The sequence below is a fragment of the Notamacropus eugenii genome, chromosome 3 (genome assembly GCF_028372415.1).
Source record: "Notamacropus eugenii isolate mMacEug1 chromosome 3, mMacEug1.pri_v2, whole genome shotgun sequence".
Lineage (NCBI taxonomy): Eukaryota > Metazoa > Chordata > Mammalia > Diprotodontia > Macropodidae > Notamacropus > Notamacropus eugenii.
In genome coordinates this window covers 296,046,702-296,074,267 of record NC_092874.1, presented here as the reverse complement: position 1 = coordinate 296,074,267, position 27,566 = coordinate 296,046,702, and the positions used below count along the sequence as shown (strand labels likewise).

General features: G+C 52.9%; 1 protein-coding gene across 4 annotated transcripts; it reads right to left on the bottom strand.

The window, feature by feature from the left end:
• Positions 1–21,717, bottom strand: GTPBP1 (GTP binding protein 1). Of its 4 annotated transcripts, none has more exons than XM_072656139.1 (12): positions 21,446–21,712; positions 18,651–18,762; positions 10,879–11,059; positions 9,757–10,105; positions 7,057–7,180; positions 5,129–5,243; positions 4,418–4,562; positions 4,147–4,329; positions 3,480–3,615; positions 2,918–3,096; positions 2,276–2,449; positions 1–1,587 (listed from the first exon to the last, which is right to left on the bottom strand). In XM_072656139.1, exons 1-12 carry the CDS (start codon positions 21,635–21,637, stop codon positions 1,495–1,497), a joined length of 1,983 nt encoding a protein of 660 aa, XP_072512240.1. In that variant the 5' UTR covers positions 21,638–21,712; the 3' UTR covers positions 1–1,494. The 4 variants fall into 4 exon arrangements, with proteins under 4 accessions (XP_072512240.1, XP_072512241.1, XP_072512242.1 ...); XM_072656140.1 differs by lacking the exon at positions 21,446–21,712 and adding an exon at positions 20,963–21,022; XM_072656141.1 differs by lacking the exon at positions 21,446–21,712 and adding an exon at positions 20,850–20,873.
• Between the last annotated feature and the right edge of the window lie 5,849 nt (positions 21,718–27,566).

The following is a 27,566-nucleotide window of genomic DNA, read 5'->3' as shown; positions in this document are numbered from 1 at the left end:
TGAACAGGGAACATACTTTAATTTGGGATGTCAGTCTGGCCAGTCCATAAATGCTGGTCAGTAACAACCAGGGGAAACACCTGGGGGCCAGAAAGGAAAATGAAGACAAGTCTGGAGTAAGAGCCTTGTCTTCCAGTGGGAAAAAGGGGATGGAGTAAAAGAGGGGGAGAGAGTGAGAAGCTAAGGGTGGCCCCAAATGGGACAGGGAACAGACTACAGACTTCCCTAAAGTGAAGAATAAATGACTGTCCCAAGACTGCTACCAGAGCTGGTCCCACACCCAGCCTAGGCATCTCTGAGGCACAGAAGGCCCTCCTGAACCTAGGAGGGCCCGCCTCACTCCCTCTCTCAGCACCCAGAGTCTCCATATGCTGGGGACTTCCACCCCCTTGGAATAACTCCAAGTCAGCTCCAGTAGCAGCCCCAAAGGGGGTCAGGTGCGGAGTACAGGATGGAATGGTAGCTGGGTCTAGGGGGCAGTGGGAGCAGTCACTCTACTCACTTGGGTAGGGGATCCCTGATCCCACAGAGAACATTATAAACATGATCCCGAGCAAGTGAAAGGCCCCACCTCTAGGCCAGAGTGAAAGAGGGAAGAATTCCCAAAGCCAAAGTCAGCTGCAAGGGAAGAGTCACACCTAAGGACTGGAGGGTAGGCTCCCTGAGGCTGCTGAGCTGGGGTGAGGAGGGAGGAAGGAAGGGGACTGTCTCCAAAGGGAAAAACTGGCAGCCATGGTGACAGGCTGAGGGGCAGGCATAAGGTAAGGCCAAGTCTTCCACTCTGTTGATTCAAAGTTAAGCACTTTGGGCCTTCCTTTGTAGAAGGAGCTAAAGGAATGAAGGGGAGGTCACCCCTTCCATTCTCATCCCCATTGGAAAGAGAAAGGAGGGCCAGGTGGAGAGGCCTTCCCAGCCCAGGGGCCAGGCTCTCAGGAGAAGGGGAGTGAGGGAGGGTCCCAAACTAAAGGGCACAGAGTAGCATCCTGCAGCTTTGCAAACCCAAGGATGTTATAGGTAAAGGGCCAAAGAGAGATGGGAGATGGGTTGTTACCTGGCCCAGCTACCTGGATCTTCACACACACACACACACACACATACACACACACACACACACACACACACACACACACACACACATACACACATACACACACACACACACACACACACACACATACACACACACTATATATATATATATATATATATATTTATATATATAATAAAAAGGAATAAAAACTAAGGGCCCAAGATGTACAAAAATGTGTCAGGGAAGGGAGGGCAGAGGGCCCAGGAGGAACGTGAGGGCTGGCCAGTCCCCCCATTCCCTGGCCCCCTTCTTGAGCTTATAAATTACAATCCCAGGGGAAACTTGGGGAGGTATAAAGGGGATGCAGGCCGGTGTGGGCATGGCCGCTCAGCTTCATCTTTCAGATGGGAGTTGAGGGACAGAAGGATCTCGGGGAAGGCTAAGAGGAGGGAGGCAGGAGGAGCTCAGCAGCCACTGGCTGGCATCACGCAGGCTCCCTGGGACTTCACTTTGTGCCGTTGGCCTCCCCGTCGACGGCCCCCGCTGCTGGGCTTGGGCTGCAAGAAGGAGAAGGGGGTGTGTCAGCGAGGAGGAGGGGGAAGGCCTCCAAGGACCCTTCTCAGGCCATTTGGCTTGAACTTGTGCAGGCAGGGGCAGACAGGGAGACAGGCTGTGAGTCAGGAGCCCATGGGCTAGTTCATGGCATATGCCACTAACTAAGAGGCCTCGGGAAGCCTTCTTCATTTCTCTGGGCCTCAGTTTTCCAGTCTCTAAAACAGGAGTGCTCCCCCTTACAGAGGCTCATGTAATGAAATGTGCTTTGTTGATTATAACCCTAAGGAAATTCTGACACAAAGGAGGTCACCACCCTGGAGGCCGAGAGACCAAGTGGGCAGGCCAAACGCCAAGGGACACAGAAAGCCAGACAAGCAGGCAGCAGCGGCTGGTGCTGCCCTCACCAGCCAGCTCCCCAGCACACAATGAATACCTTGGTGCCCTCACGACCAGGGGGCTCTTCATCCTGGGCAGCCTGGCGGGAAGGAATGTTGAGAGAAGGGGAAAGAACAGATGAGCGAGAAACAGAGAGAGCGCTAAAGAGGGATAGTGCGGCAGAGGCCCTGGGCCAACGAGCAAGCAACATGCTCCCGCAGAAATCCTCAGGACAACCCAGCAAGAGAACAGCATCCGAAGCTGGGTGAATGGGCTGCAGGCCGAGCCCCACCCCAGTGAAGGCTGGGTGCCTACCTGTGGCTGGGCGGCCCCTGGCGGGGGGGCATCCTCTCCGGGAGGTCCCCCTGCTGCCAGCCCACTAGGCAGCCCCCCGTCATCTCGTTTAGTCAGGGGCCCCTTTTTTGTCGACTGCATCTTGATCTGCTGGGGTTTGGCGTTCATCGGGGAGTTGTTGGTGGTCTGAAGGAGCTGGGAGCCAGGGAGACAAAGCGGAGCTGGCAGCTGCCCGGGTGGGGCAGGGTTCTCCAGGGAGGCCCCACAAGGCCCCCAGAGAGGCAGGAAAGAGAGGCCCATCCCATCCCAAGCCTGGTAACAGCCTATGCCCCCCACGCTTCCCCTCTGTCTCCCTCTTCTTGGGTCCACTGCCCTCCCCAACTATAGTTGCTGCAGACCCTTCCTGGGCACCCATGCTGCCTAGGGCCCTCCCTCAGCACCCCCTCCCTCCTGCACAGCTAGAGATGCCAAGGCCTCAACGCCTGCCTATCCTCTCCTCCCAAGAGCTATGGCATTCCTGCCCCAAACACCAGGCCAGCACCACTGGACAAAGAAGTACCAGGTGGGCTCTCCTCTCTACCTCAGGGCAATGGCTGGCCTGCATCTCCCCATCCTCAGCCCAGACCCACTCCTCCCCCCAAGGCTGCCAGGCACAGCCCCAACCTTGGTAATGGTGCCCACAGCTTTGGTACGGCCCTCTCGGAATACAAGCCTCTGGTCTATGTGCAGATATTCGGGCGTCTTGATGAAGCGAAAGTGAACAGTGGCCTTGTCCCCAGTACGCAAACAGTCTTTGTCCATGCTCAAAATGGTGGCAGTCTGCCGGATGCTCCCACAATGAACTGCCACAGGAACGGGGAAACAGCTAAAGAGGGTGGAAGGCCCAGCTAACTTTGGAACAGACTAATAATATTAGATGACTGGCAGGCCTGGCAATGTTTGTTGAACAAAACAGAATCAGGATAAACTAGAGGCTCTGCCCTCGCAGTATTCGAAGCTGAGGTAAGAAGAGGGGCCAATTTGCAGACGTGACTGAGTCTGACCCAGCAAAAGAGTGAAGACAGGGACAAGGGCTGGCTGTGCTCTTTGGGTCTGGGACCCTCCCTTTTGTTTGCCAGCTCTGAACACCATTCCCCCCAAAAGAGTAGCAGATAAGCATGGCAGGATGAGAGGGAGCCACAGCCAGAGGGGCCCCACCAGGGTGGGGAGCTGCCTGGCCACCTACCCATTGCCTGGTATCGCGGGCTAATCGTTGTGGGGTGATGGAGGACCAGGATCTCTGCCTCAAACTCCCAGGAAGCTTGGGGATTCAGACGCGGAGACACCATGACCATGCCTTTCCGTATAGAGGAACGCTTAATCTGAGGGGCGGGGGCACCAAAAGGAGTGCTCTGAGACTCCCCAATCCCTCCACTCAAGAACCAAGGTGCTCGGGGGGTGGGGGGGGGGGGTGACCTGCCTGGGATCCCAGAGCCCCTCAGGAGCAGGCTGGAGTCCTTGTGCACAATCCCCCAGGCCCCACCCCATGTCCAGCTCAGCCACCCCCTGCCCTGCTCTGTGGCTACACAAGAGCCTTCCCACCTAGAACAGGGCAGGTCCTCTCCCCAGCTCCAGAGAGGGCCCAGGGGACCACATTCATTTTAAAGCAGGGCTTCTTAACTATCTCAGTGTCGCCTGGACAGTTAGGATGGTGAAGCCTATGGAGCCCTTTTTAGAACCACAAAATAAAATATATAATATTACAAAGGAAACTATTATTTAAAAAAAAAAAAAGATCCCAGGCTCCAGCCTCCATCTAAGTCCTAAACCTGAGGATCGGGGGAGGCAGGTGTGCCAGGCTCCACCTGAGCTGCTCCCACTCCCCCAAATCAGTTCCATGCTCTGGGGCTCACCTTCTTCAGAGCAAAGGAGGCTGTCTGGCCTCCACGCACTTCCTTGACTGGCATCCTCTTGCGGTGGATGGACTTCACTGTGATGGACAGGAAGTTGCCCAGGGGGTCAGGGCCCAGCAGCAGTGTATCATTCAGCTTAATCAGGCCCCTCAGCGTGGTTCCCGACACCACCGTCCCCACTCCCTGGAGGGCAGAGAGCAGAGGTAGAAGGTCCCTCTCAGGCAGCCTCCAGCACCACCCCAGCCCCTGGTCACAGCCTCAGGCCTCTCACCGGAACAGAGTACGTATCATCAATCTGGAATTCAGCAGGCTCATCCTCCCGGTAACTGGTACGTGGGGACAGCAGGTTCAGAAACATCTTAAGCAGGTCTAAGTTCTCCCCTGTAACGTTGGAGATCTGGAATATGGGGCACACCCTGAGCAGGGAGTGAAGAAAAAACGAACAGAAGCGAGCTGAAGGGGCCAGCTCCTTCCCTGGGGGCTCCTGAGGGCCACACACCCCACTACAGGTGGGCGCTTGGCTCTTGCCTTCACACAGCCTCACCAGCCTCAGGGAAGGCAGAGGCACTAACCAAGAGAAAGGAGCAGCAGCCTCTAGTCCCACCAGGGGACTGCCCACTCCCCCAGGCCTGGGACTCTGGGGGCCACAACTGACCAGTCCCAGAGGGAGAAGCACTGAAGGAGAGTCATCAAAGCTGCCTCCCAGCCCCATCATGAGAAAACCAGGTACTCGTACAATCTACCAACGACTACATCAGCGTGAGCCAGTATGAACCTGGGCAGGGCCTGGCCAAGGACCAGGCCAAAGCACCCTAAGTGTTCAGAGAAGGAACAGATGCCTTCTGGCTGGGGGGAAGAAGGAAGACTTCCTGGAAGAGGTGTGTGTGAATCGGACCATGGGGGAAGGGTCAGAGAAGGGGCCAGTTCTAAGAGGCCCATGACTCAGGGGGATCCTCTCCCATCCCACCCATGCCCTCACTACCTCTCTGAGCTGAAGTTGGACGCAGTCACAATCACGTCATCCTTGCTCTGCACCAGGACGGGGATCTTGCGGCAGCCTGGAGACTTCAGCAGGCGCTGCAGCAGCTTTAGGGTCTCTTAAATGTGGAAAGGAACAGAATTAGGGTGCCCTGCTTCTGGTGAGTGGAGTGGCGCACTCACCACTGACGTGAGCACGAGATATTCAGACTGCTGTGCAGGCAGATAAGGGTTAATGACCACAAGGCCTAAAGGGGCAGAAAGAAGGGTCAAAACTTTATGTGGTAGCCCAGCCCAGGACACAGGAAAGATAGAAAGAAGGAGAGAAGGGACAGACTGAGAAGAAACAGAGACCAAGACCAAGGAGACAGAGAGAGACCAAGAGAGAAAGAGCGACAGAGACTGAGAGATGAGACAGAGACCAACTAAGAGAAGACAGAGAGGAGATGAATAGAAAAACAGAGACCAAGACCGAAAGGAGACAGAGACTGAGAGAGTGAGAGAGACAGAGACCAGGAGAGAAGAGACAGAGACCAACCAAGCGAAGACAGAGAGGAAATGGAGAGAAAAACAGACAGAAACCAAGAAAGGGAGAGAGACAGAGACCAGGAGAGAAGAGACAAAAAGAAAAATGGAGACAGAGAGAGCCCAAGGGAGGGACCAAGAGACCAAAAGAAAAAGATCGAGACCAAGAGAAGACACAGAGAGAAAAAGACTAAGACCAAGAAGAGAGAAACCAAGAGGAGAACAAGAGATGAGGGAGAGAGGAAAGGGAGTGGGGGAAGGAGAAGAGGCTGGGAGGAGGGAGGAGGGAGCTCACAGCAGGGCTGCTTCCGGGTCACTCGCCAGCTTCCTCCAGCCGCAGGTCATGAGAAAGGCAGTATTCCCAGAACAGCCTGCCGGGTGCTTCTCCCTTGGGCGTAATGATAAACTCCCACCCCACCCCAACTGCAGACTGACTGTAACAGGAAGTAACAGGAGAGATGACCAATCCTTCCCATGAGCTGGCAGCTCCCCAACAGTTAAATGGACACCTGCTGGGGCACCACAGCCCCTTTGGTGAGGGAGCAGCCCAGGAAGACTGTCCCTCAGCTCCAGCTACTTTCAGGACTTGTAGTGTGAAAGAAACACCAGGTTCCCCTCCCAGAGCTCCACTATCCAGTGCAGGACAAGGCCACAAGCAGCACCTGCCTTGAGCCCACTCCTAGAGGTGGCTGGATCTTCTCCTCTGGCCCAGCCACTCTCCCCTTTTAATTCCCTGATGAGCTCCTTGAGGGCAGGGCCATGTTTGCATCTTTTTATGTCCAGTGCCCCCAAACCCACATGGAAGAACACTGAGCCCAACATAAGAAAAACCTTCCTAAGACCAAAGTAGGGAGGGTGCCTGTCTGGGTGCTGGTCAGTAGAGCTGCCGAAGGGATTCTAGAAAGATGACCGCTGCATTGGTCATCCCACAGAGCCAGGCCACTTCAGCTCCACCCAGGAACAGCCAGACTCCCACTGACAATGCAGTATCCCTCTAGTGCTCAGATCCAGAGAGGATGCCCTCAGCCCCTTTCCTCAGTGAGCCTGTCACTTCCCAAGGGGATGGGGAGCCATGTGTGTTAGGGTGAATGAGACAAGGTAACCTGGATGGCAAGGCAGAGAGCAGGCAAAGGCCCTCTCACCCAGGGGAAACAAGAGGAGGAGAGGCACAGCGCAGCAGGCAGAACACTGAACCTGAGCTAAGGGAAGCAACAGGAATAAAGCTGGACAGGCAGGTTGGTGCCAGGACCTGGCATACCTTCCATACCAACCTACCTGCCTCTCTTAACCTCCAGCCCACTGCCCTGGATCCGGAAGGCAAGTCATTCAACTGAAAGACATTTCCAGGCCAAGATCCAAACAAGAAAGGAGGCAGGAGAGGTGCTGGAGGTGAGGCCCCTCAATTACCTTGCAGGATGTTGGCCGGACACATGTCAATCTTGGTGACCACAACGAAGACGGGAACGTTGAGCGCCAGTGCCAAGCCCAGGTGCTCCTTGGTCATGCCCACAATCCCAGCATTGCTGCCTACCTGCCCCAGATAAAGAAAGGAACCATGAGTGCAAGGGAGGCCAGGGCAAAGCCCCCTTCTCAGGGGCACCCTTCAGCACTGGAGTCACAGGTGCCAGGGTAAGCCCAGAAGGAGGAAAACAAGCAGAAGATCAGACACTGGCAGCACCTAGCACAACTCAGAAGCCAGGAGGGCATGGGGAGCGGCCATATCATCAGTGTGGAGAATTCTCTAGACCAGATGAGCAAGTCAGTTTGGCCAGGACTACCCAGTCAGTGTGGGTCAGAGGAAGGGACTCTCTGTATCAGACCAAGTGGTCCATATGCCAACAACTTACAAAGAAGTTCAATGACACAAGCTGAGATTAGAGAGACTCAGAGGACCCAACAGGAATGAACTCTGAGTAGCCCAGGGTACAGAAGCCCCTGCCTCTCCCCACAGGCTTCTCAACAGCCCAGTAAGCTCAGGGTTTCAGGTACAATGGTCTCTATTCTGCCTATGATGAAACAGAGGCCCACAGAGGAAAAGGTCCCCAAACACTAAGTGGCTGAGCTCAGGCTCCAGGGCCCCAGAGCACAATGTCCCACGATACAGAGGAGGGAAGACAGGCAGAACTTGGGAGGACACTGTGGAACCTCCTGTTGCCCCAGTCCCTCCCTTCAACATGCCTCAGAAGACCTACAACCTCATTCAAAATGGCGGTGACCCAGAAGGGAAAAGTAAAGTGCAGGATTGCAGCTCCGCATCCCTGGTGAGACCGTGAGCACCAAGTGGTGTCCCAAGGACACATGGGGCTGAAACAGGAGATGCTACAAAGGAACAGACAGACGGTTAAAGGCAAGCATCAGGACAAAGCCTCTGGCTCCCGGGTGACCTTCTCTGGATGACTCACAGGGAGACATGGACAAGAGGCCTGGTGGGGGGTACAGCAGGAGGACCCACCCTGAAGAGATCCTACTTTCTCCACTGCACCCTGAGGTGGCCCCCATCACCCACATGATGAAAAACAGAGCCTCAGAGCTCAGGGGAGTGACCTCTTTTGGAAAGGTCTTGCCTGCATCCCAAGTTCTATCTTGGTCCCTGCCTAAAATTTGAATGACACTCAAGTGGTCAGGAACCAGGGCTCAGCAGGAAAGGCTTCTTGTTTTTAATTCCAGGTTGAAAGTAGCCTCAACACCTTTATTCCAGTGGAGCTCATTCTCCAGGGATGTTCTTCCAACCTCCTCAAAGCTTCTTCTTAGCATGTAGAAGGATGGGGTGGGGGGGAGGGGGGCATGGGGAGATGGGGGGCCCTGGGCTCAGGCAAGCTTGGACAGGGTCTACCTGGGAAAAGCTTCATGGGCCAACACGCACGTCTCTCAGCTGAAGACCAGCCCAGACAACTGTGGAGGGGTCATGATGAGGGCTGGGGTCCCCACCCAAAAGGAGGAGTGCAATCTCACAAATGGAGGGAGAGGCCACAGACCCCCAAAAGACTGAATGTCACAGAAGCCCAGAACTTAAGCATAGTGGGGAGGGGGGCCAATGCCACTCAACACCTATCAGGTGGGATGTCATCAGAGAAGATGGCTTTGAGGCCTTAGGGTCATGGTCAATCACATCTGTATGCCTCAGTTTCTCATCACCAGAGGACTTCCAAGGCTCTGACACTATGTTCTAGGGTCACCAACAACACCAAGCCCAATCTCTCTGAATCTTACCTTCCCCTTAGAACAAGTGTTCTCCACTCGAGGCCAATGTTAAAAAATATTTCAATAACAGTCCCTGGGTAGAATTGATTTCCTCTGTCATCACACACATGAGCCCAAGAAGGGGTCCTAGGCTTCAGAAAGCTGAGCACCTGAGGGCTGAAGACAAGCAGGCCACAAGCACAGGCCAAGGTCCTGCACCACTGCTCTTTCTGAGAATCAGCGTTGATGGGATGTGTGAGTGTGTGCTTGCCAAGAGCAGGTAGGGGCCTGCTCACACGGACAGCAGGATGAGGGCTTACTGTGGGGAGGGCCTGCCCAAACAAAGTCTTCCTTCCAAACAGAATGGTTCATGAAAGCTATTGACATAGCTGATAACCTAAAAAAATTCTCTATCTTCATCAGCAAAGAAATTTCAAACTGACCAAAAAAATGAGCTCACAGGATACAAAGGCCCAGACCTCTCTTCCTTCTTAATTCCTTTTTATGTTAATTTGTGTAAGAGAAGAAGCTTTCCCTTGCCTAGACACCACCCCCCTGCCAACACTCTCCTCTGCCCCTCCCCACATCTTGCCTCCTCACAGGGGAGAGCTTGCCTGGCTTCTCTTTCTTTGAAGATGATCATGTGTTCCTGGCTCCCCAGCTAAGGGTACGGTGGCCCAGGAAGGCAAAATTGCACAGAGTGATTCCTGTGCTCACAAGCCGGCTCACTCTGAGGAAATCCCTGAACTTGCCTATGCTTTGGCTTCCTCATTCACAGAATGGGCACAGCACTAAGATTCACCTGGAATGACCCAGCCAGGGACCCTGGCTCCTGATATCCAGGCCAGCCCTGAGATCCTCTACTCCACAAGACCCTTCAGGTGACATGTTTTTGGCCCGCCACCAGGGGACGCCCTTTCCACTTACCATGAGCATGCAGAAGTCGGGCAAGTGGCCAGTCATGCCAAAAACAGTCGTCTTCAGGTACTTCTCATGGCCAGCCAGGTCGATAAAGGTGATGACCTTGGTGGACTTTTCGCAGATTTTGGTCCACTCCAGACTGCCCCCATGGCTATCAGGCTTGTTCACCACATTGCCCTCGCTGTCAAAGCCCAGAATGTCATTGCCCACGCTGCTGGTGCGGCCAGACTCCATCTCATGTTTGTGCCGGAAGAGCTTCTGCCGGGCGAAGCCGCGGCCGTTGTCCAGTTCCCCATGTGTCAGCACACCCAGCAGCGTGCTCTTCCCTGCATCCACGTTACCCACCACGGCAACCCTGCGTGAGGGTGTGAAGTCATGAAGGTAGGGGGACAGGTGTGAGTGGAAGCAAACCCTGATCCCCCCATGTCTGTATCCAGGCAGCTGTCTCCATGCAGGCCTGCCAAGGCCTTCTGCCTTTAGGAAGAAGATACTCTGGCTCGCTGCCCATCTGGGCCAGGGCCATGCACCCATGGACAAGTCAGGTCACAAGCCTGGCACACACCAGGGAATCTTCCTGGGGCTATGGCCAGACAGGCTGCCACCAGCACCCATGGAGGGAGCTCCCACACAGCTAGGCTTGGAGTCTATGAGAAGATGGAAGCCAGGGTGGCCAGAGCCAGGAGGAACAGCTCAGACTGACTGGTGGGTGCTCTCAGAGGCCCTCCTCCCCTTTCATCACCAAAGCCATCAGGAAGAATAGGCCTGACACAAAGTTCTCTAGTCACCCTTCAGTCCTCCCGGGGATCTGCCCTTCCCCAGTCCTGGTCTCTGGCTCATGGGCTGACAAGAGGACAAACAGTCCAGGCGCAAAATGTTCCTCCCAAAGTGGTCCTGTTTCAGTGCTGCCTTTCCTAGCACCCCTCATCTTCTGGCCCCCCAAACCCAAATCCTGATGGGAAAACGTAGGAAAAGAAAAGGAACCTGTCCTTCCTGTGGTTCATCTACATGCATGAGAGAGTGGGCCAAAGCGGAGACATGCAAAGTCTCTGGGCGTCATCCACAGCAGATGGAGGAGGGCCCGAGGGCCCCGTCCTCCATGGGAGAGCACTGTACCCATCACCTCCTCACCTGACCTCCAGGAAGTCATTGTCTCCAACTCGCTTGCGGACAAGGTAGTCACGCACTCGACCACCGGCCTCCTGGTGCTCTCGGAGGAGGATGACATCTGCCTCCATCTGCTCAGCCATGCTCTTCACCGTAGCATATGAGGCCTCCATGTCAGCCTCACTCAGCCCATACTCGGTCCCATCTGCAGAAAGGCACTTTTGTTCATTCAAAGAACCTACCAAGGCCCCTCCAATTCCACCCAGGAGACAAAGGGTCTTGGTCTGCACGCTTTGTGTCTCCTGAAGCCCCTGGGGTTTCCCAGGAAGCAGCCTGTGGTTGAAATTCTAACGTTACAGATGCCAGGAGGGAAGCCAATGCACAGAGGAAATGGGGAGAGGTTGGCAAATGAAGAAACTGAGGCTAAGAGCAGTGACCAATTCTGGTCCAGCTTCCACAGCAATTAAGAAGCAGGAGCTGGCTCCGCTTTCGTCAATCCCCATCCCAAGATTCCTCCTCCCTCGCTGGCTGCTAGTTGACTCTGTCCTTTCAACATCTTTTGTCTCCATCCCTTCTTTGTTGTCCCTGCCGCCCATCACCATCTCAAAACCTTCTATGGTTCCCTACCACCTACAAACTAAAGCCCTAAACCCCGAGCCCTCCATCATTGAGTTGAACCTCTTCCAAGATCATATGCCATCATTCTCAACATTCCAGGCAAACCCTTCAGAACCTCCACTCTGTCTTGTCCTTGCCTCTGCTACCCTGCTTTGGTGAGATGGAATACCATTAGCCTTCCCTGACACATGACAATGGTGCCCTCCAGACCCCTGGGCTAAGCTCCTTGCCCTTTGGGCTTGTCCATCTGCCTGTAAAGAGCTCAACAGACCTTCATGGGCCATGTAAACGTCAGACGTGATTGCTCCAAATGTCCCACCAGCCCATGAAGAGGTGGCTGCCAGGTAGCAAAAGGCCCTGCTCGCCACCTTCCTGAGAAGTGGTAGGAGCCCACATCCCACTGCCACGTGTCCGACATATTCAGCTTCCATGCTCCCCAGGCAGCATTTTTCATTTTCCATCCTGCCCCACTGGCCACTGCCTAGACTACCCAGGCTCCCTCAGCTGCACACCTAGTCAAAGTCTATCCACCTGGCCAGATACCTCAAGGTGGCTACCAGGAAAGAAAAAGGCTGCTAGGATACCTCAGGATTCAGAGGAGACAGACCCCAAGCAAGGAGTCCAAAGGCAACTCCAATGTCTGTCCATAGCCAGCTGGGGGGGCCTAGGATAAGGATGAGAATTGAACACAATCCAGTACTGGTGTGTGGCTCTGCATGTGAACAATTTACTCAAAGGATAGGCATTGGGAGATGGGGAGAAAGGTAACAGTGTATACTTGAGGCTACTACGAGAGACAAGTTCCAACCCAAGGGGAAAGCAGGGAAGGCAGAGTCTATCCCAGCCCACCTGGACAGAAATAAGATGAGAAGCTTGGAGAACATCTCCAAGCCTGGCCCAAAGGCTTTGCCTGCACCGTTTAAGGCTCTCACTGCCCCCCTCCCCTTTTTCTCCCCGCTCTTTCTTCACCTCCTCCCTCCTTCTCTCTCTCCCTCTCTCCATTTGATACTCTTATCAGTGACTTGAATAAGTGAATTCAGAGGTTCCCAGAGCTAGAGCTGGATCATACCCAGCGAGTGGGCAGAAGGCAATAGTGGAAGGGCTAGCTAACATGGCAGAGGCAGGCTCTGGAGTACTGGGCTCAATGGAGGACAATGATACCTGATCAGGATAAATGCAAAGCCTTAGACTTGGATTCAAAAACTACATGTACATGATGGGGGAGATATGGCGAGGTATCAATTTGTCTGAGAAAGATCTGGAGGTTCTAAGCAGACTGCAAGCTCACAGGGTCCTAGCGTTCCTTGGGAGCCAAAATGCTCAGGGAATCTTGGGGATATCGGCCAGCCTGAAGTAAAGAGGGTGTCAGAGGACAGTGCGAAGACTGGACCCGGTGCCAGGGCCACCTTTCAGGAAGGCCACCAGCAAGCCAGAGAGGGTCTGCATCGTACAATGAGCAACAGAAAGGATCTGGGGAGGTTTATCTAGGAAAAGACAAGACTGGGGAAGCATGATATTGAAAAGGCAGTCAGGTAGGAGAGCTGAGGCCAATAAGACCAGGGCAGCAGGAATGCTGCAAAGGGGCCATCATCTCTTTTCAGGTATATGATGGGCTGGCTGGGTGAGGGGGCCCAGGCTCGTCCTGCTCACTGACCTCAGCAGGCAGAACCAGGAGGGAGGAAAGTGCCTCAGGGTCCCGTTCAGTTCTAGGACTCTATGAATTCATTCATTCACAGCAGGTAGTTATGACATGTCAGACGCTGGGCTAAGTCCAAGGGACAAAGAGACAAAAAGCGGTGAAGTCTCAGCAGAGTGACTAACTGAGGCAAGAAGAAGTTGGGAGCTCTTCCAAACAGTGACAGCTGTCCCAAAGTGGAATAGCCCAACCTCCAACTGAGAAATGGTCCAAGGATACGAACAGGCAGGTCTCAAAAGAAGAAATCCAAGCTCTCAAGAAACAAATGAAAAAGATTCTCCGTATCCTTAATAATTAGAGAAATACAAATTCAAACACTTCTGTGCTTCCATCTAACCTTCACCATTGGCAGAGATAGCAGAAAGTCACTAAACTGTGGACACCCTCAGCTAGGCCAACGCTCCCCAAAAGATCCGAGAGAGAGGAAAAGGAAGCATCCCTGCACAAGTCCTCAGGAAGCTCCCTTTGTGGTTGTAAAGACCTGGAAAGCAAGACAGTGGGGGAGGGCAGACACACCATAGGATGGGATAATTTCAGAGAAACCTGGGAAGGTTTCATGTGAACAGAGGCAGAGTGAATCAAGCAGAGCTAGTAAACAACAATAACCCTGGAACGATAAACAACTTTGAAAAGCCAAAGAACTCTAACCTGTAATGTCCAACCACCCCCATGAAATGTGCTGCCAGACGCTAAGAGGTGATGACCAAGGGACCAAATGGGACCCACATCTGAGGTCACGGCCACAGTGAAAACTCATTGTGCTTGACTACGTGTATTTCTTACAAGGGATTTTTCTTTCCCTATGGAGAAGGATTCCCAAACCAGAAAAAGGAAATGGAAGGCCAGAAGGTGTCCTAAACAAGCCAGATGGCTCTGAAAGTGATGTGCTGAATATACTTAAAAAGAAAAGCAAGTCCTGTGTAATAGAGAGAAGACGCCATCCTCTCCATTTCTACAATTTTTACACTACTCATTTTATTTGGTGTTCATTAGGTTCAGAATAAAAAAAGAGAACATTTCATAATTTAAAAGTCATTTGTTAAACAATTTGACATCAAAGAAGTGAAATGATCTGCCTAGGTTCTCCATGACTGAGGCCTTCACACAGAGTCGACCGCATCCACGTCCAGGAGGTTCGAGAGGGAATTTCTCTCAACTCTAATTCTATTTACACTGGCAGCAAATGAACTCACCTGGTTTATTGTTGGCCAAGCAACTACATCACAATTAGCATTTGCAGAGCCTCCAAGTTGGGAAGAAACTCAAAGGGAATCCCCTTCCAAAGCTCCCAGGGGCTTCTGGGAAAGGCCCAAAGGAAGGGGAAACCCACCCTCAATCAGTTGCTGGGCTGCCCTCCCCAGGGTTTCCTCTGGTCTCCTTGTTCCTAGCGCTTAGCCCAGAATCAGGCACAGTTAGCCTCAGTTTCCTCACGTGTTAAATGGAGCTGCTACTCCTGGCAGGAATCTGCCCCACTGGGTGGTATGCTGTGATAAATACATGTTCTTCTTCCTCCCCTGCTCTTTCCCAATTTGTCTGCCCTCCTCCTCTCCCCACTCTACTGTCTAGGCACACCCCTGCCCCATTGATCTCCTCGGTCCCTCCATCAGGTCTGTCTGGGTGGGGTAAACAGAGGTGCCCAAGGGACAGACAGTCACTCTAATTAGAGAGGGCAGTTGTGTGAGTCTGAGAGCCCTTCTACAAAGGGAGGCATTACATCAGGGTCAGGGCCCTTAAGCCATCCCTGGTTAAAGCTTAAGACTCCTGCTTCATAACCACCAGATCCCAGGTTCAGAGAAGCATAAAAACATGGTCTGGCCCTTCAAAGGAGAAGGGGACAAGCGAGTCTGTCACAGGGAAGGAGGAAGAGGCGCCACCCCAGACCAGGCAGACGAGCAGGTGGAGGAGAGAGGCCCGAGCGGACACGGAGAGCCGGTCTGACGAGCCTTGCAGAAGCCAGGAAAGAGACTGGCTACAGGGACTGTCCGCACACACAGCTAGCTAGCCACAGCAAATTCGAACCCAGGTCCACCCTGCCTCTACAACACAGGAACTTCACACTGATCACCCGCTCTGGCTCCTTGGAGGTCCTGGGGTTTGAACCCACCCAGAGATTGCAGAAGCCTCAGGGTACAGTTCTCCAACTCTGAGCAAGAGAGGGCAATGATCACGGATTTTAATCTGGCTGTCAGCTAGAGAAGAATGGAGGAGAGAGCGATGAGGGGACTGACTTGCTATCCTTTATACTGACATTCCATTTCCCACCCAACACTTTTGCCCAGGCTGCTCCCCCAACCTGGAGTGCCCTCTTTCCTCACTTCCACTCTTGAAGCCACTTCCTTCCCAGCTCCATTCGGACACCCCCAAGTGAGGGCCTTCCCCCCAGCCCAGATTCCCCTGGACTTGCTTTCTGTTCATCTGTATCATTGCCCTTATCTCCCCAGCACCCAGTCCACTTCCAGGCAGAAGGAGGTGCTCATGAAATGGTAACTGGGTCCCACCAGGGCCCTGTGCTGACCCTCTTCTCTCTTTATGCACTGTCCCTTGGGGAACTACTCTGACCAGAGAACACAGGACTGGCTTGAGCTCAGCTCCACACTTGGAAGGGAGGCCGCCCAGGTAAGGGTCTGACGAGGTCACCTACCAGCTCCTGCTGGTTCAGCCAGGAAGCTGGCCAAGTTTTAGGGGGCTCTATTGCTCTTCAGGTTCAGTTACTCAGCAAGCATTTATGAAAAGTTCATACAGGTGAGGCCCTGGATCCTGCTACATCCTGCTCCATACAGGGTGAATGGGCAGCACCCTCCCCAGGGAAGGGGACAGGAAGGCTTCTGCAAAAGGCACAATGACCCTGAGTGTACTGAGGGAAGCCAAGGGAGCCAGGAAAGAGCCTTCAGCCAGGAAACAGGGTGTCACACGAAGAACCTCAACTCCCAACAGAAAGTGATGGAAAGAGAAACCTTCTTATCAGTGGCACTAATCCTACCCTCTACCAAGGTCCAGTGAGCAGACAGAAGGACAAGGATGTACTAATGAGTATTTTGCCAGCATGTGGTGCTTTCAGATCAAAGGGACTAATTATCTGTATGATGCTAGGTTGAGAAGCCACATCAAAGGGGCCAAACTCAGTAGTCCTGAGGATCTGGCCTCCAAAAGGATCTCCCAACATTGGCCACCCCAGGAGACACCGTGGCGCCAGGAGTCCCTGGAATTGAGATCTAAGGAAACCATAGCCCCAATCAGCAAGGCAACAAGGGGCATGGCCCATGCCTCAGATGGGCTGGTGGAGGTCGCCAAAGGGTTCATCCTCCTTGCCCGTGAGGTCAGAGCCCAACACATGGAGTGGACCCTCCTTTGGGGCCCTCTCTTCCTTGTTTCCATAGTGCTAGACTGGGTCTAGTCCCCTCTCTCTGACCCATCCTGGCTTCTTACTGAGGTCTCCCCAATGTGCCCCAAGGATCTGTCCCAAAGGCGTCACGCTTTGCATTTTCTCTAATCACAAGGCATCCACTGTCACCACTAGGAAGATGACTCCCATTTTTAACTGCCTCACCCAGTATCTAACACACAGTAGACCCTCACAAATGTTGGATGAACAAATTTCCCTGCAGAGAGATGCAAGAAAGCTCCTGGAGAAGGGAGGTATAGTAGTCAGGGTATGAAGACTGCACAGGATTTTGTCAGGCAAAAAAATGCAAGGTCAGAGAAAACATGCCAGATCAAGAAATGGACCAGTGTGACAAAGGAAAGAGGGGTCCTCATAGAGAAAGGTGGCAGGCCCAGTCTTCTGGTACCTGGAGTGCAACACCATCAGCATGGTTCTGAAGAAAGAGCCTCTGCTCATTGCACATGGACCAGACCAGAGGGAGGGAGACACCAGAAGTAAGGACGGAGCCTCAAAGCTCTCACGGTCCAGCTGGTGGGAGCCAGCCAGGGGGACTTTGGAGAGCTGATAGGGCCCCAACACCGGGAATGGAACAAAGCCCACTCCACTGCAGGCCTATTCACTGTGAGGATTCACTTGTTTGTTAGGAGGGAAGATTCTAGAGTGAGAGTAGGGGAGCAGTGGAAAGAGTCACTGGCAACCAGCTGGGATGGAAAAAGAGAGCCAGGGAAACATTTCACAAGGCCTGCAGAGGAGCTGAGGGCTAAGTTGGAGGGATCTTCTCCCCTCTCCAGCTTCCTCAACATTGCCAGCATTCCTCCTTGCTGGAGGGCATCATGGCACCAGTGCCCTTCACTTACTGCATCCCATGCTCTCTCCCAGCAGTGACCATGCCTCTGATACATGTGAGGGGTGTGACCCCCACTCAGCACAGTAGCCACTCAAAGACTCAGTGAATGAATGTGGGACCTTGCACTGTCCTCATTCTCTGGCTCTCCTTGTGCAAAACTAAGGAAGGAAATGAAGTTGCTCCTTCAAATGAAGCTTCCATCAAAGGCAGGAGGGCAGCAGATGGCAGGGCAGGGCCTGTTTATCGTCTCTGGCAAGATGTCCTGCCTGTCCTTGCCAGGATGCCAAGGAGGGATGAAGGTCTCATTTCTGCTGGACGGCTACAGGGACTCAGGCCTGGGGCTGGGGCTCCCTGATCCTCCAAAGCACCAGGGGCCATACAGGACAGGGTAGCAAGTGAAAAAAGAGGAGTCCTGTCTCCCCCAATGCCCACCCCACAGGCTCTAACAAAGCTCCCAGGAATGTGGGAATCAGGGCCCAGTTTGGGGCTAACAAGAATCCCATTCAGCCAGCAAGGGCTAGGGAAAGGCTCGGCCCATTATTGTCCTTGTCTGAGCTCACAGGAAGAGTCAAAGTCTGCTGTTGTCTCATGATCCAGGCTTCAAAGGGAGCCACCATCAGGGGCTTGGTGACCCATCGCTTTTTGAACTCTCAGGTGAGATGCCACCTGATGGCACTGCCATAGCCACACTGGCAAGAGGGAAGGTTCTCTAACTGTTTCTTTGTCTCTTTGGTAGGGAGAGCAATGCAGCCAGGACATCATCTGAAAACTCCCCCACAACACTAACGACCCCACGAGACCCCCTACCCACCTCTGCGGCCTCCAGCCCAATTAACACATACCACCATGGGCTAGAATCAGAGAGGCTCAGAGAGCAATGTGCCTAGAGCTCTTCAGAAACGGAAAATCAGGAAAGGCAGAGGGAATTTTTTAGTTGAAAGGAGACCACCAGGAAAACCCTACTTGAAGCTACTGTCTGCAGTTGCTCCAAACCCAGGGAAGCCCAAGCCAGGTTCTAAGCACAGGCTGGCCACAGGCCATCCAAATGCTTGGGGGATAGGTTTGTCCTCTGAGGGCCCACAGAGTCTCAACACCAGGCTGGGGGTGGGTGGAGATGGATTTTCTTCAAGAGTGACACATGACGACTGTCTACTAAGGCAGTAAGGGGTTACAATCTGCACAGTGAAGGGAGCGTGCCCTCCCCCCCCAATGTATAATGAAAACATGGATGCCGGAAGGAGAATGGTGCTCACCTGATCCCTGCCCAATGACATAGATGGTCTCTCCGCAGCCCTCATCCATCCTCTCCCACATCTGCCTGAGGAGGCTGTCATACTGCTCTGAGGTTGGACTTACTAGCACCAGCTGGAGAAAAAACCAAAAAGCTTAGGACTCCTGGGCACTGCAGCAGCTGCCCAGCCAAAGCTGGCAGAAACACAACCCAAGGCCTTCCTCCTCCTCCTCCTCCTACACCCCTGCCCTTCCTCATGGGCCCACCAGGACCAGTCTCCCTTTCCTGCTCACAGCACCAGAGAATAGCCCAGCACGGTGTCTGGCACTTAGGACGCACTTCCAGCTCTGTCCTTTCCTCATTCATTCCCTGGGCAGTCTGAGCAGGAGAGCAGAGCCTCCCTCTATTATGGGCTGCACCTTCTCTCACCCTTCATCCTCAAGAGCTCCCCTAAAACCTGAGGCACAGTTGGCTCTTCCAGCCACCCACAGCCCAAGTGCTCCAGCCTAGCCTTGGGTTCCTCGATGGGAACAGGAATGGTCCCTCAGAGGTGGGGAGAGCCTTTATCTACCTCATTTCGGCTGACTTCTGAAGCACCCTACACTGCTGGAGGAACTCTCCAGAGTGGGACCAGGAACAGTGACTGGTCCCTCCTCCAAGTGTGGACCTCTGAAGTGGGTCACCTGGGGTGTCCCCAGCTGCTTTCAGGGCAGGGAACTCAAGTCTTCTCAGGAAGAATCTATGGCCAACTGACAAATGGGCTGTTGTTTGCTTACAAATCAATCATCCTGGTTGGGTTGGGTTGTTTTCAAGAGTTTTTCAGCATAATCTCACAAGGAGGACACCTCTCTCAGCCCTGTGAGATCCTGAGCCACCCTTCCCTGAGCTGGTTTTCGAGCAGACATGTCCAGCTGTCACTCAGAAAGCCCAGCCCAGATGTATTCCCTCCTCCCCCGGCTCAGACGGCCTTCCCAGGTGTTCCAACTGCGGTCACACACAGTCTGTGACTCCACTTTAGAGTCAACTAGGGAGCTGGGAAAGGCGGGGCAGACCTGCCTGGGGCACCACGTGATGGGGGAGAGGGGAGCCCTTCTTATTAAGAGTGCCCCTCTGCTCTCCATATTAAGTCATGTTATAGTTTAAGGCTCCCCCCAGTCACCTACACATATAGGGGAGGCGAGCCTCTTACAGTACATCAAAGTCAGGCCCATACAGGTGGTGTGATCCTGGTACTTGGGGGAGAACAGGAAGTAAGAAAGACAACTTGAGTTCCCTGGACCCAGCTGGCCCATCCCTTTCTTCAGGACCTCTGGGCCATCATGGCTTCCTGGGCAACGATGCTGACGCTTTCTCTCTCTCCCCTGGGTCCCTAAAACTACTCATTGCTTTATAAATATTCTTTGAGATTTACCCCATACACTCTGTGTGACGTAGGCCATAACCCTGTGATCTCAACTCCCACAGACAAGGGATCTGCCTGAGGTTAGGCAGCTCCTAAACATCAGTGCTTGAATTTGAACTCAGGTCCTCTGACTGCAGTCCTAGAGGAGGGACTTGGAAGGGGGGGGCCACTCTGAATGCGAAACTAGCTCCAACTGTTGCAAGCACACCTCCTGGCCAAGATTCCAAAATCTCTGAGATCTGAGAACACCTGCCAAGGCAGGGGTCCCTCCTCAGTTCCCGACAACAATGTCCCAGTAAAGAAAGAGGGGATGCTGGAAGGTTGGGATGCCCTCTCCTATGTGCTGCTCTGGGAGGAGGGAAAAGAAAACACTGGTGCCTGGGGAGGATCTGGGTGGGGGGTGGTGGCAGGCCGTGGAAGCAGGAGTAGAGGCAAGGAGGACCATTGGATGAAGAATTGGACCCGTGGCTAGGTGCCAAGGCCTGGTTCCTTAAGAAGGGGGGGCCGGGCATCCTGAAGCCGGCTCCCAGCTGCTTCCCAGGGCTGTGCCAATGCCCACAGCGACAAGGTAGGCAGGGCTTCATCACTCGGAAGAAGGCAGGGGCTGGTTTTCCTTCATTCAGCTCATCCCATGGTCCTTAAGATAACCTGACTTCCAACTGCCCCCTCCAAGGGGCATCCAGACATCTGTGCCCCCTGCCTGAGCGACTTCCCCGGGGCTCAGTGTCGTCTGCAGTGACATGGGTGGGTTGGACGCCCAAGCCCTCTGCCACCGCTGCCCTTACATCTACAGGGCATCACTAACCCCCCACTGCCCACCTCAGGCATGGCCAGGGTCAGGTCCTCTCCCAGCTGTAACTAAAGAGGCAAAGCAAGGGGGGTCACCAGGGCAGCCCTCCCCAGGTCTGAACCGGGCAGCTCCAGGCTCTCACCCAGACTGGGCCGGCCGAGCGGAGCTGGGGAGCGGGCACCATCATGGGAGGGCCTCGGCTTCCTCCTCTGTAAGCCCGGGGGCCGGGGCCCCCGAGGCCTGGGGGTGGGGGTGGGGGTGTGCCCACGTGGCGGGGGTGGGAAGGCGCTCCAAGCGCTCGTCTGGGGGGGCCGGGAGGTGGGGAGGGGGCGGGGCGGGGGGGGCTTCCCCTGTCTCCGGATCCCGGAGAAGCCAGCTGCCAGCCCGTTGTGGGTGGAGCGGCCGCTTCCAGGGTGGGGGTCCCCGAGATGGCAGGGGGGCCAGGGTGCCCTCCCGCAGTTTCCCCGGCCGCGGCCGGTGGGGGGTGGGGGGGCCGGGAGGGGCGGGGCGGGGCGGGGCGGGGCGCCTCGCCGTTGCCATGGCGTCGCCCCCTCCCCCGAGCGCTCCCGGCATGCCCCGCGCCGGGCCTAGCCCTCCCCCCTGCCCCCCCGCGGACCCCGCGCACCTTGCTGGTGAGGTCCAGCTCGGGCTCGCCGTTGAGCGCCTCGCCGTCCTCGCTGCAATCCGAGTCGAAGCCCGTGTGTAGGCGGGCGGCGGCGGCCGAGGCGCGGGATGCGCCCGAGGGGCTGGGTTCTGGCGCAAACATACAGGCCGGCACCGGCGAGCCCATCGGGGAGCGACTGCGCTCCGCCGCCATCTTCACTCGCCTCGGCTGCCTCGCCTGCCCCGCCGCCGCCACTGCCGCCGCTGCCGCCGCCTGCCTCCCGGCCCGCCCCGCGCCCGCAGCATTTGACTAATTTATGCGCGGTCCCGCCCCCGGCCCCCTCCGACGGCCCACCCCTCCCGGGGCACTTCTGCGCAGCCGCCGATGCCGAACCGGGGTTTCTGCGCGGCCACGATCGGCCCGGGGAGGGGAGAGGATGGAGCCTGGGGAGGGATCAACTCATAAATAATGGAGCAGTATCCCGAGTCTCCAATGGCCTCCTCCGCGCCCGCGCGGGCAGCCGGGGTATCAAGAATACCCCGAACCCCCCCCAACAACAAATCCTGGTGGAAACATCCCACGCCCTTCCCCCCCTCTCGCTCCAACTACGTTCGGCCAATAGGAGTGGAGGACGATAGGATGGATGCCGCCCCCGTCCTATGCGGAGACGCGGTGAGGTTGGGCTTTCGCCCCGCTTCTGCGAGAAGGAAACCTTGGAAAAGTTGGCACAAAATGACGGGTGGGAAGGCGGCGGACCGGTGATTGAAGTCGACGCGGTCCGACGCGCCCGACAGACTCACGTTTAAAGGCGTGCGCGGCCGATACAGGCGTATCTTCGGGCCGGATGCCAGAGCTGCCAGAACCTGTCCAGGGCCTGGCACGTGGTCAATGCTTCTTGCCTTGGCGTGCGGAAAGCATTGCAGGCATAGCCCCAACTCTGAGAAGAAGGGAATGACCTCTGCCCGCCGCTGGAGTCAGCTGGAGTTCCAATCCCAACGCAGCTGCCAAGCATCCAGGGCGACCAGTCTTCACTGGCCAACCACGATGTAGCGCCTGCCATGTGCCCGGCGAAGACACGAGGACAACTCCCTGGGTCCTCACCGCCACCCTGTGGGGTCGATGCTGCCATTTTACAAATGAGGAAACTGAGACCGAGAGAAAGCGATTGGACAGCTAGCATCAGAGGCAGAATTCAAACTGGGGTCTCCCTGACTCCACGAACCACTTGTCTGCTCCTGCCTCCTAGGAGGGCATGTATTTGATAAAGGCAGACAGCTTGGAGAGGCCATGTGCCCTTCATGGACGTGGCGGTGGACTTGCAGTCTCGTTGAGATTTGTGTGAATCAGTGCAAATTATGTAAATCCCTTTGTGCCTCAGTTTATCTGCAGAAAGGGAGTAGACTCGATTGGTTCAGATCTAATGATCTATGTATAACATGCACAAAATAAATGCAAGGTTTGTTGGGGTTTTTATTAGGGGGGAATGGGTCATCCCAATGTGGAGGAGCAAGGAGTGAGGAGACCCAGAAGGAGGAATCAAGTCGTTGAACTTCCCTTCCCCAACCCTAAACAACTCCAGTCTCTTCACTAGATGGCCCCCTGCCATGGCATTCTATAATGTGCCTTTCCTCACCCTCATTAACTAAGTTCTTCTGGACATCCACCATCCTAACAGCTTTGCTAACCTGTGGCTGGGGGCCTAGTTCAGAAGACAATGATCCAGATGTGCTCTGACTGGATGCTGTTTAAGGTGATTTGCAGCCTAGAATCTCAGGACCTGGCCTCTGTGCCAGAACCTCTGCTCCTACCATATGTGATTACAGGAACTCAGGCTCCCCTTAACTGGAATAATATAACTCTGTCCTAATAGGTCTCCCTGCTTCCACTCTTTCCCCTCTCCCCAAAGCCCTAAATAATAATAATGACTAGAATTTATATATGACTTCCAAGGTTTGCAAAGCATTTTATAAGTATTATATCATGTAATCTTCACAAAAATCCTGGGAGATAGGTGCTGTTGCACCTATTTTACAGATGAGAAAACTGAAACAAAGAGAAGGGGTAATTGGTTTGCCCCGAGTTTCACACTCAGGTCTTCCTGACTCCATGTCCAACACTCTATCCTGGCCCTACCCAAATAGGAATTCTTTCATCAGGACAAATAACAGTGTGAGGTCACTTAGGACGAGAGTGGGGGAATGCCCCAGCTTCAACACCAGAAGAAGGGGCAGCCTCCCTCCAACAAGGTCTAGCCTCTGCCACTGCACCACTGAAGTTGTTTGTTGTTTATTCTCAAAGAGGACCATGACAGCAAGAAGATGAGGCCATGACTTGCGAGGACTATGCAAGGTCACCAGCCTCACTTTCTCCTCTGGAGCCATCTGGCTCTAGTGGCCAGATATGGATCAGGACCCCAAGAGATGGCCCCCAGCCACTGAAGTGGGGTGCTATGGAAGGCAGGCTTCAGGTAAGGAATAGCCAGGGTCTGAGAGAGTGGGACCTCATCTTGAAGACCAGACGATTGTAGGACCATGAGTCACAGAATAACAGCATCTGACCTCATTCAGGGAGGGAGTTGGTCCACTCCCTAAACATAGGCTAGGCCTGGTGTTTCAGATTCAGATTTGGCCAGAAAGCCGACAGTGAACATAACTGAGTCATAGCATGGAGTATGTAGCACCCACACCGTTTCAAGTTGAATCGCCCAGACATCTAAATACATCAGGCGTGGTGACTCAGAGGGACCAGCAAAGCTAGAAGGTCTAAAGGACACTGATTCCTCCCAAGCTGGCCTTTGATACTCCAAGATCCCAGGAAGCCCTGTCAGTAGCCTCCAGGCCAGTTAGCCTTCAAGGCAGATATTGTGCCTGCCCTACCCTAGATGTGGACTCCCTGGGACAAAGCCTCCATCACCCTACTCCAGTTCTGGTTCCAGCAGCAACCCTAACTGGGTAGATTTTCCTAAGGCACAGGCTTCATCATATTGCTGCTATGTTCCAGAACCATTGATGGCTCCTCATTGCTTATCAAACTACAAACTTGGAAGAGGATGGGATTTGAGGCTTTCCAAAATCTAACTCCAACCTACCTTGCTATCAGTCCATCCATCTGTTAAAGGCCTACTACGTTGGGCCATCATTCTCCACTTCTTGTCTTATCCCCTCACTCTACAAATTGGTCCAGTCATCGTCATTTCCCAGTCATCTATAATCTACCTCTTCTCACCTGTGGGGGACCCACCCCTTCCTCCAAGATAAAAAGGTCTTTCTTTCCTATCACCCACCTGCCTTTCCATCAAGGCTCACTCCATCCATAAGTCATCTTATCTTCCTTTAACATTTTTTAAAAAGTTCTTGTGTACTTATACTTTGTATTATTTACCTTATTTTCCCAAAAAGACAATAAATTCCCTGAGGCAGTGACTATAATATGTTTCCTCTTAAGCTCTCCAGTGCCTAGGACAGAAGAACAGGCATTTCTTGGAGGTTTCTTGAATTAAACAGAGTGCTATTTTCTAAGAAGTATCCTTTCTGTCTTTTTCCTTTTTGACAAAATGAGGGTTAAGTGACTTGCCCAGGGTCACACAGCTAATAAGTGTCTGAGGTCACATTTGAGCTCAGGTCCTCTTGACTCCAGGGCCAGTGCTCTATCTACTGCACCACCACTGCCCCCTTTCTCCCTTTTTCTGAAGAAATCACTGGACACCAGCTAGACTACTCTTTTCCAACAGCTGAATGCATAAGGCTTTATCAGAAAGGAAACAAACAGCTGTATCTCAAACCACTCTATCCTGAAGGAGGGACTCTGAAACTATGTCCTCTGGTAGCAGAGTCACGTTTGTAAATGCATAAAATACATCATATTGCAATGGAAACCAATGCTATTAAAATACAGTTACCAAAAATATAAATAAAAAATAAAATACTGTTATCAAAATATTAAGAAAAGGTCGTGGAACGCAGGTTTAAAACTTCTGCCCTAGGTTGTTTCTTTCTCCAAAAATGATGAGATATTGTTAATCAACTTACTGAATCATTTATTCTGAAGAGAAGTGAAACTTAGGATGGGCTATCAAGCCTCTAATCTTTCCCCATTACAAATTCTCCTTTTAATAAATATAGATGTTAAGAAGGAAATTCATGGGCAGAGCACTGGCCCTGGAGTCAGAAGGACCTAAGTTCAAAACTGGTCTCAGGGACTTACTAGCTATGTGATCCTGGGAAAGTCACTTAGCCCCAGTTGCCTCCAAAAAAAAAAGAGGAAAGAAAGAAAGAGAGAAAGAAAGAAAAATTCAGCACTGGGTTTTAGGTTAACATTTTGGAAAGGAAACTCCCTTTGTGTCATATCTGCCTCCACTTTCTGTTATAGTCACTGATAAGTGGGACCCTCATGCAAGCATTAGAAACCTCAAAACAATTTCCAAGCTGTCCTAGCTGGGGCTGAAGGCATTTAGTCAACACAGGGCTTTTTGCAAAGGGAGTTCTCTTGACATTTCTTAGGCTCATGGAACTGGAGAATTAGAAAGGATTAATCCATGAATCCTCTTTAGGAGCCCTGGCAAGTGGGCATCCAGCCATGATGACTAGGAATGTATTCTCTCTCCTTCATCCTGGTAATTTCCCCCTTCCCCCCTTTTTTTGGACAGGTTTGTTAGAAAATTTTTGCTTATAATGACCACATGTGTCCCTAACCACCCAGCTGCTAGTACATTCCCTCCCCAAATTACCTTTTGCTCATTTCTTATATATTTTATGTGTGTGTGTGTGTGTGTGTGTGTGTCAGAGACCACCAACTCAAATAAAAATCAGAGACGTCTCAAGGTAGAAGCAAAGCAGCAAGATTTTATTATGATCTTGCAAGAAAGGGCATCTCCTCTCTGATAAGTAATCAGGAGAGTGAGGCAATTACAAAAGGCAAAAATAGAGATTATATAGCCCTAATACAGATCCCACCCCCACACTGGCCTTTTACTCCCATTGGCTAGGAGGCAGGCTCACAATCTAAACATGACAGTCTACCCTGTGAATAACCAATAGGCATTATGTTGATGTGGATGTTGATGTGGCAACCCAAGACGGGGTTGTGTTATGCTGATATGGCAACCCAAGGGGACAAGGTGGGTTTGTGTTATGCTGATATGACAACTCACGGGGGGGGGAGGGGGAGGTGTTATGCTGATATGGCAACCCAAGGGGAGGGTGTATTATGTTGATATGGCACATGATTTCTGGGAGACTGAAACTTAGGCCTAACCATCTACTAAAAGTCTTTTGGTAAGCCCTGAGAAGTCTTCAAACGTACATGTTGTCTTCTCTGTTAGAATGTAAGGTGAACATATTTGGGCAGAGCATCATTTTGGTCAGAAATCGTGAGGGTCTTCCTCTCCCAGAGTGATTTTCTTTTTTTTACTAGGTAAAGAAGCCATTGTCTACCTCATTTCTTCCCTAGCCTTAATCACTAAATGGGTGTTTCCTCAGATAAACTGAGACCTGTTAAAGACTTTAGCTTAAAAAGGCCAAGGTCCCACAGTGCATCCAGGGCCATCTCCAGTCATCCTGATCCATATCTGGCCACTGGACCCAGATGGCTCTGAGGAAGAAAGTGAGGCTAGTGACTTTGCACAGCCTTCCCTCACTAAAATCCAAATCACTTGCATGTCATGACATCACTTCCCTAATATGTCATTCTCTTTGAGAATGAAAGACAAACAAGAAGGTACAGTAAGCACTTAAGAAAAGTTGATTGTCTTGTCTACCAATTGTTTTCATCACTACTAATTCAGAGTGTAGCAGCGTTAAGTAAATGATTTTGAAGGGAAATTTAATAATTTTTATTCTAGTTTCAAGCACTATGAACAAGCATGGAGCCCCAAAGAGTAGCTAAACTGAGGAATACAGCCTGCTGAATTTCACAAGACTAAAGGTTTTGAACATTTTGCTTTTCGTAGTCACACTCCACTGGCTTCCAGCTTTTTTTTTTTTTTTTTAGGAAATTGTAACATATGTTCTTCAGCTACCTTCCCAGCCCAAGCTTAGACAGCTGCACTGGAATCTAGCTGCTAGATTCCAGAGGAAGCTTCTTTCCCTCTGCAGGTTCTACAGGTAACCCAGAGAAGTTGGGAAATATCTTTCTAGCACTATAG

Bases quoted from the DNA above. Each gene is read 5' to 3' on its own strand.
- GTPBP1 (XM_072656139.1), bottom strand. From the start codon at position 21,637: ATGGCGGCGGAGCGCAGTCGCTCCCCGATGGGCTCGCCGGTGCCGGCC. The intron at 10,106-10,878 runs GTGAGGAGGTGA...ACCCTCACGCAG, and splicing joins AATGACTTCCTGGAGGTCAG to GGTTGCCGTGGTGGGTAACG. The intron at 3,616-4,146 runs GTGAGCCCCAGA...CCCGCCCCTCAG, and splicing joins CCTCCTTTGCTCTGAAGAAG to ATTAAGCGTTCCTCTATACG.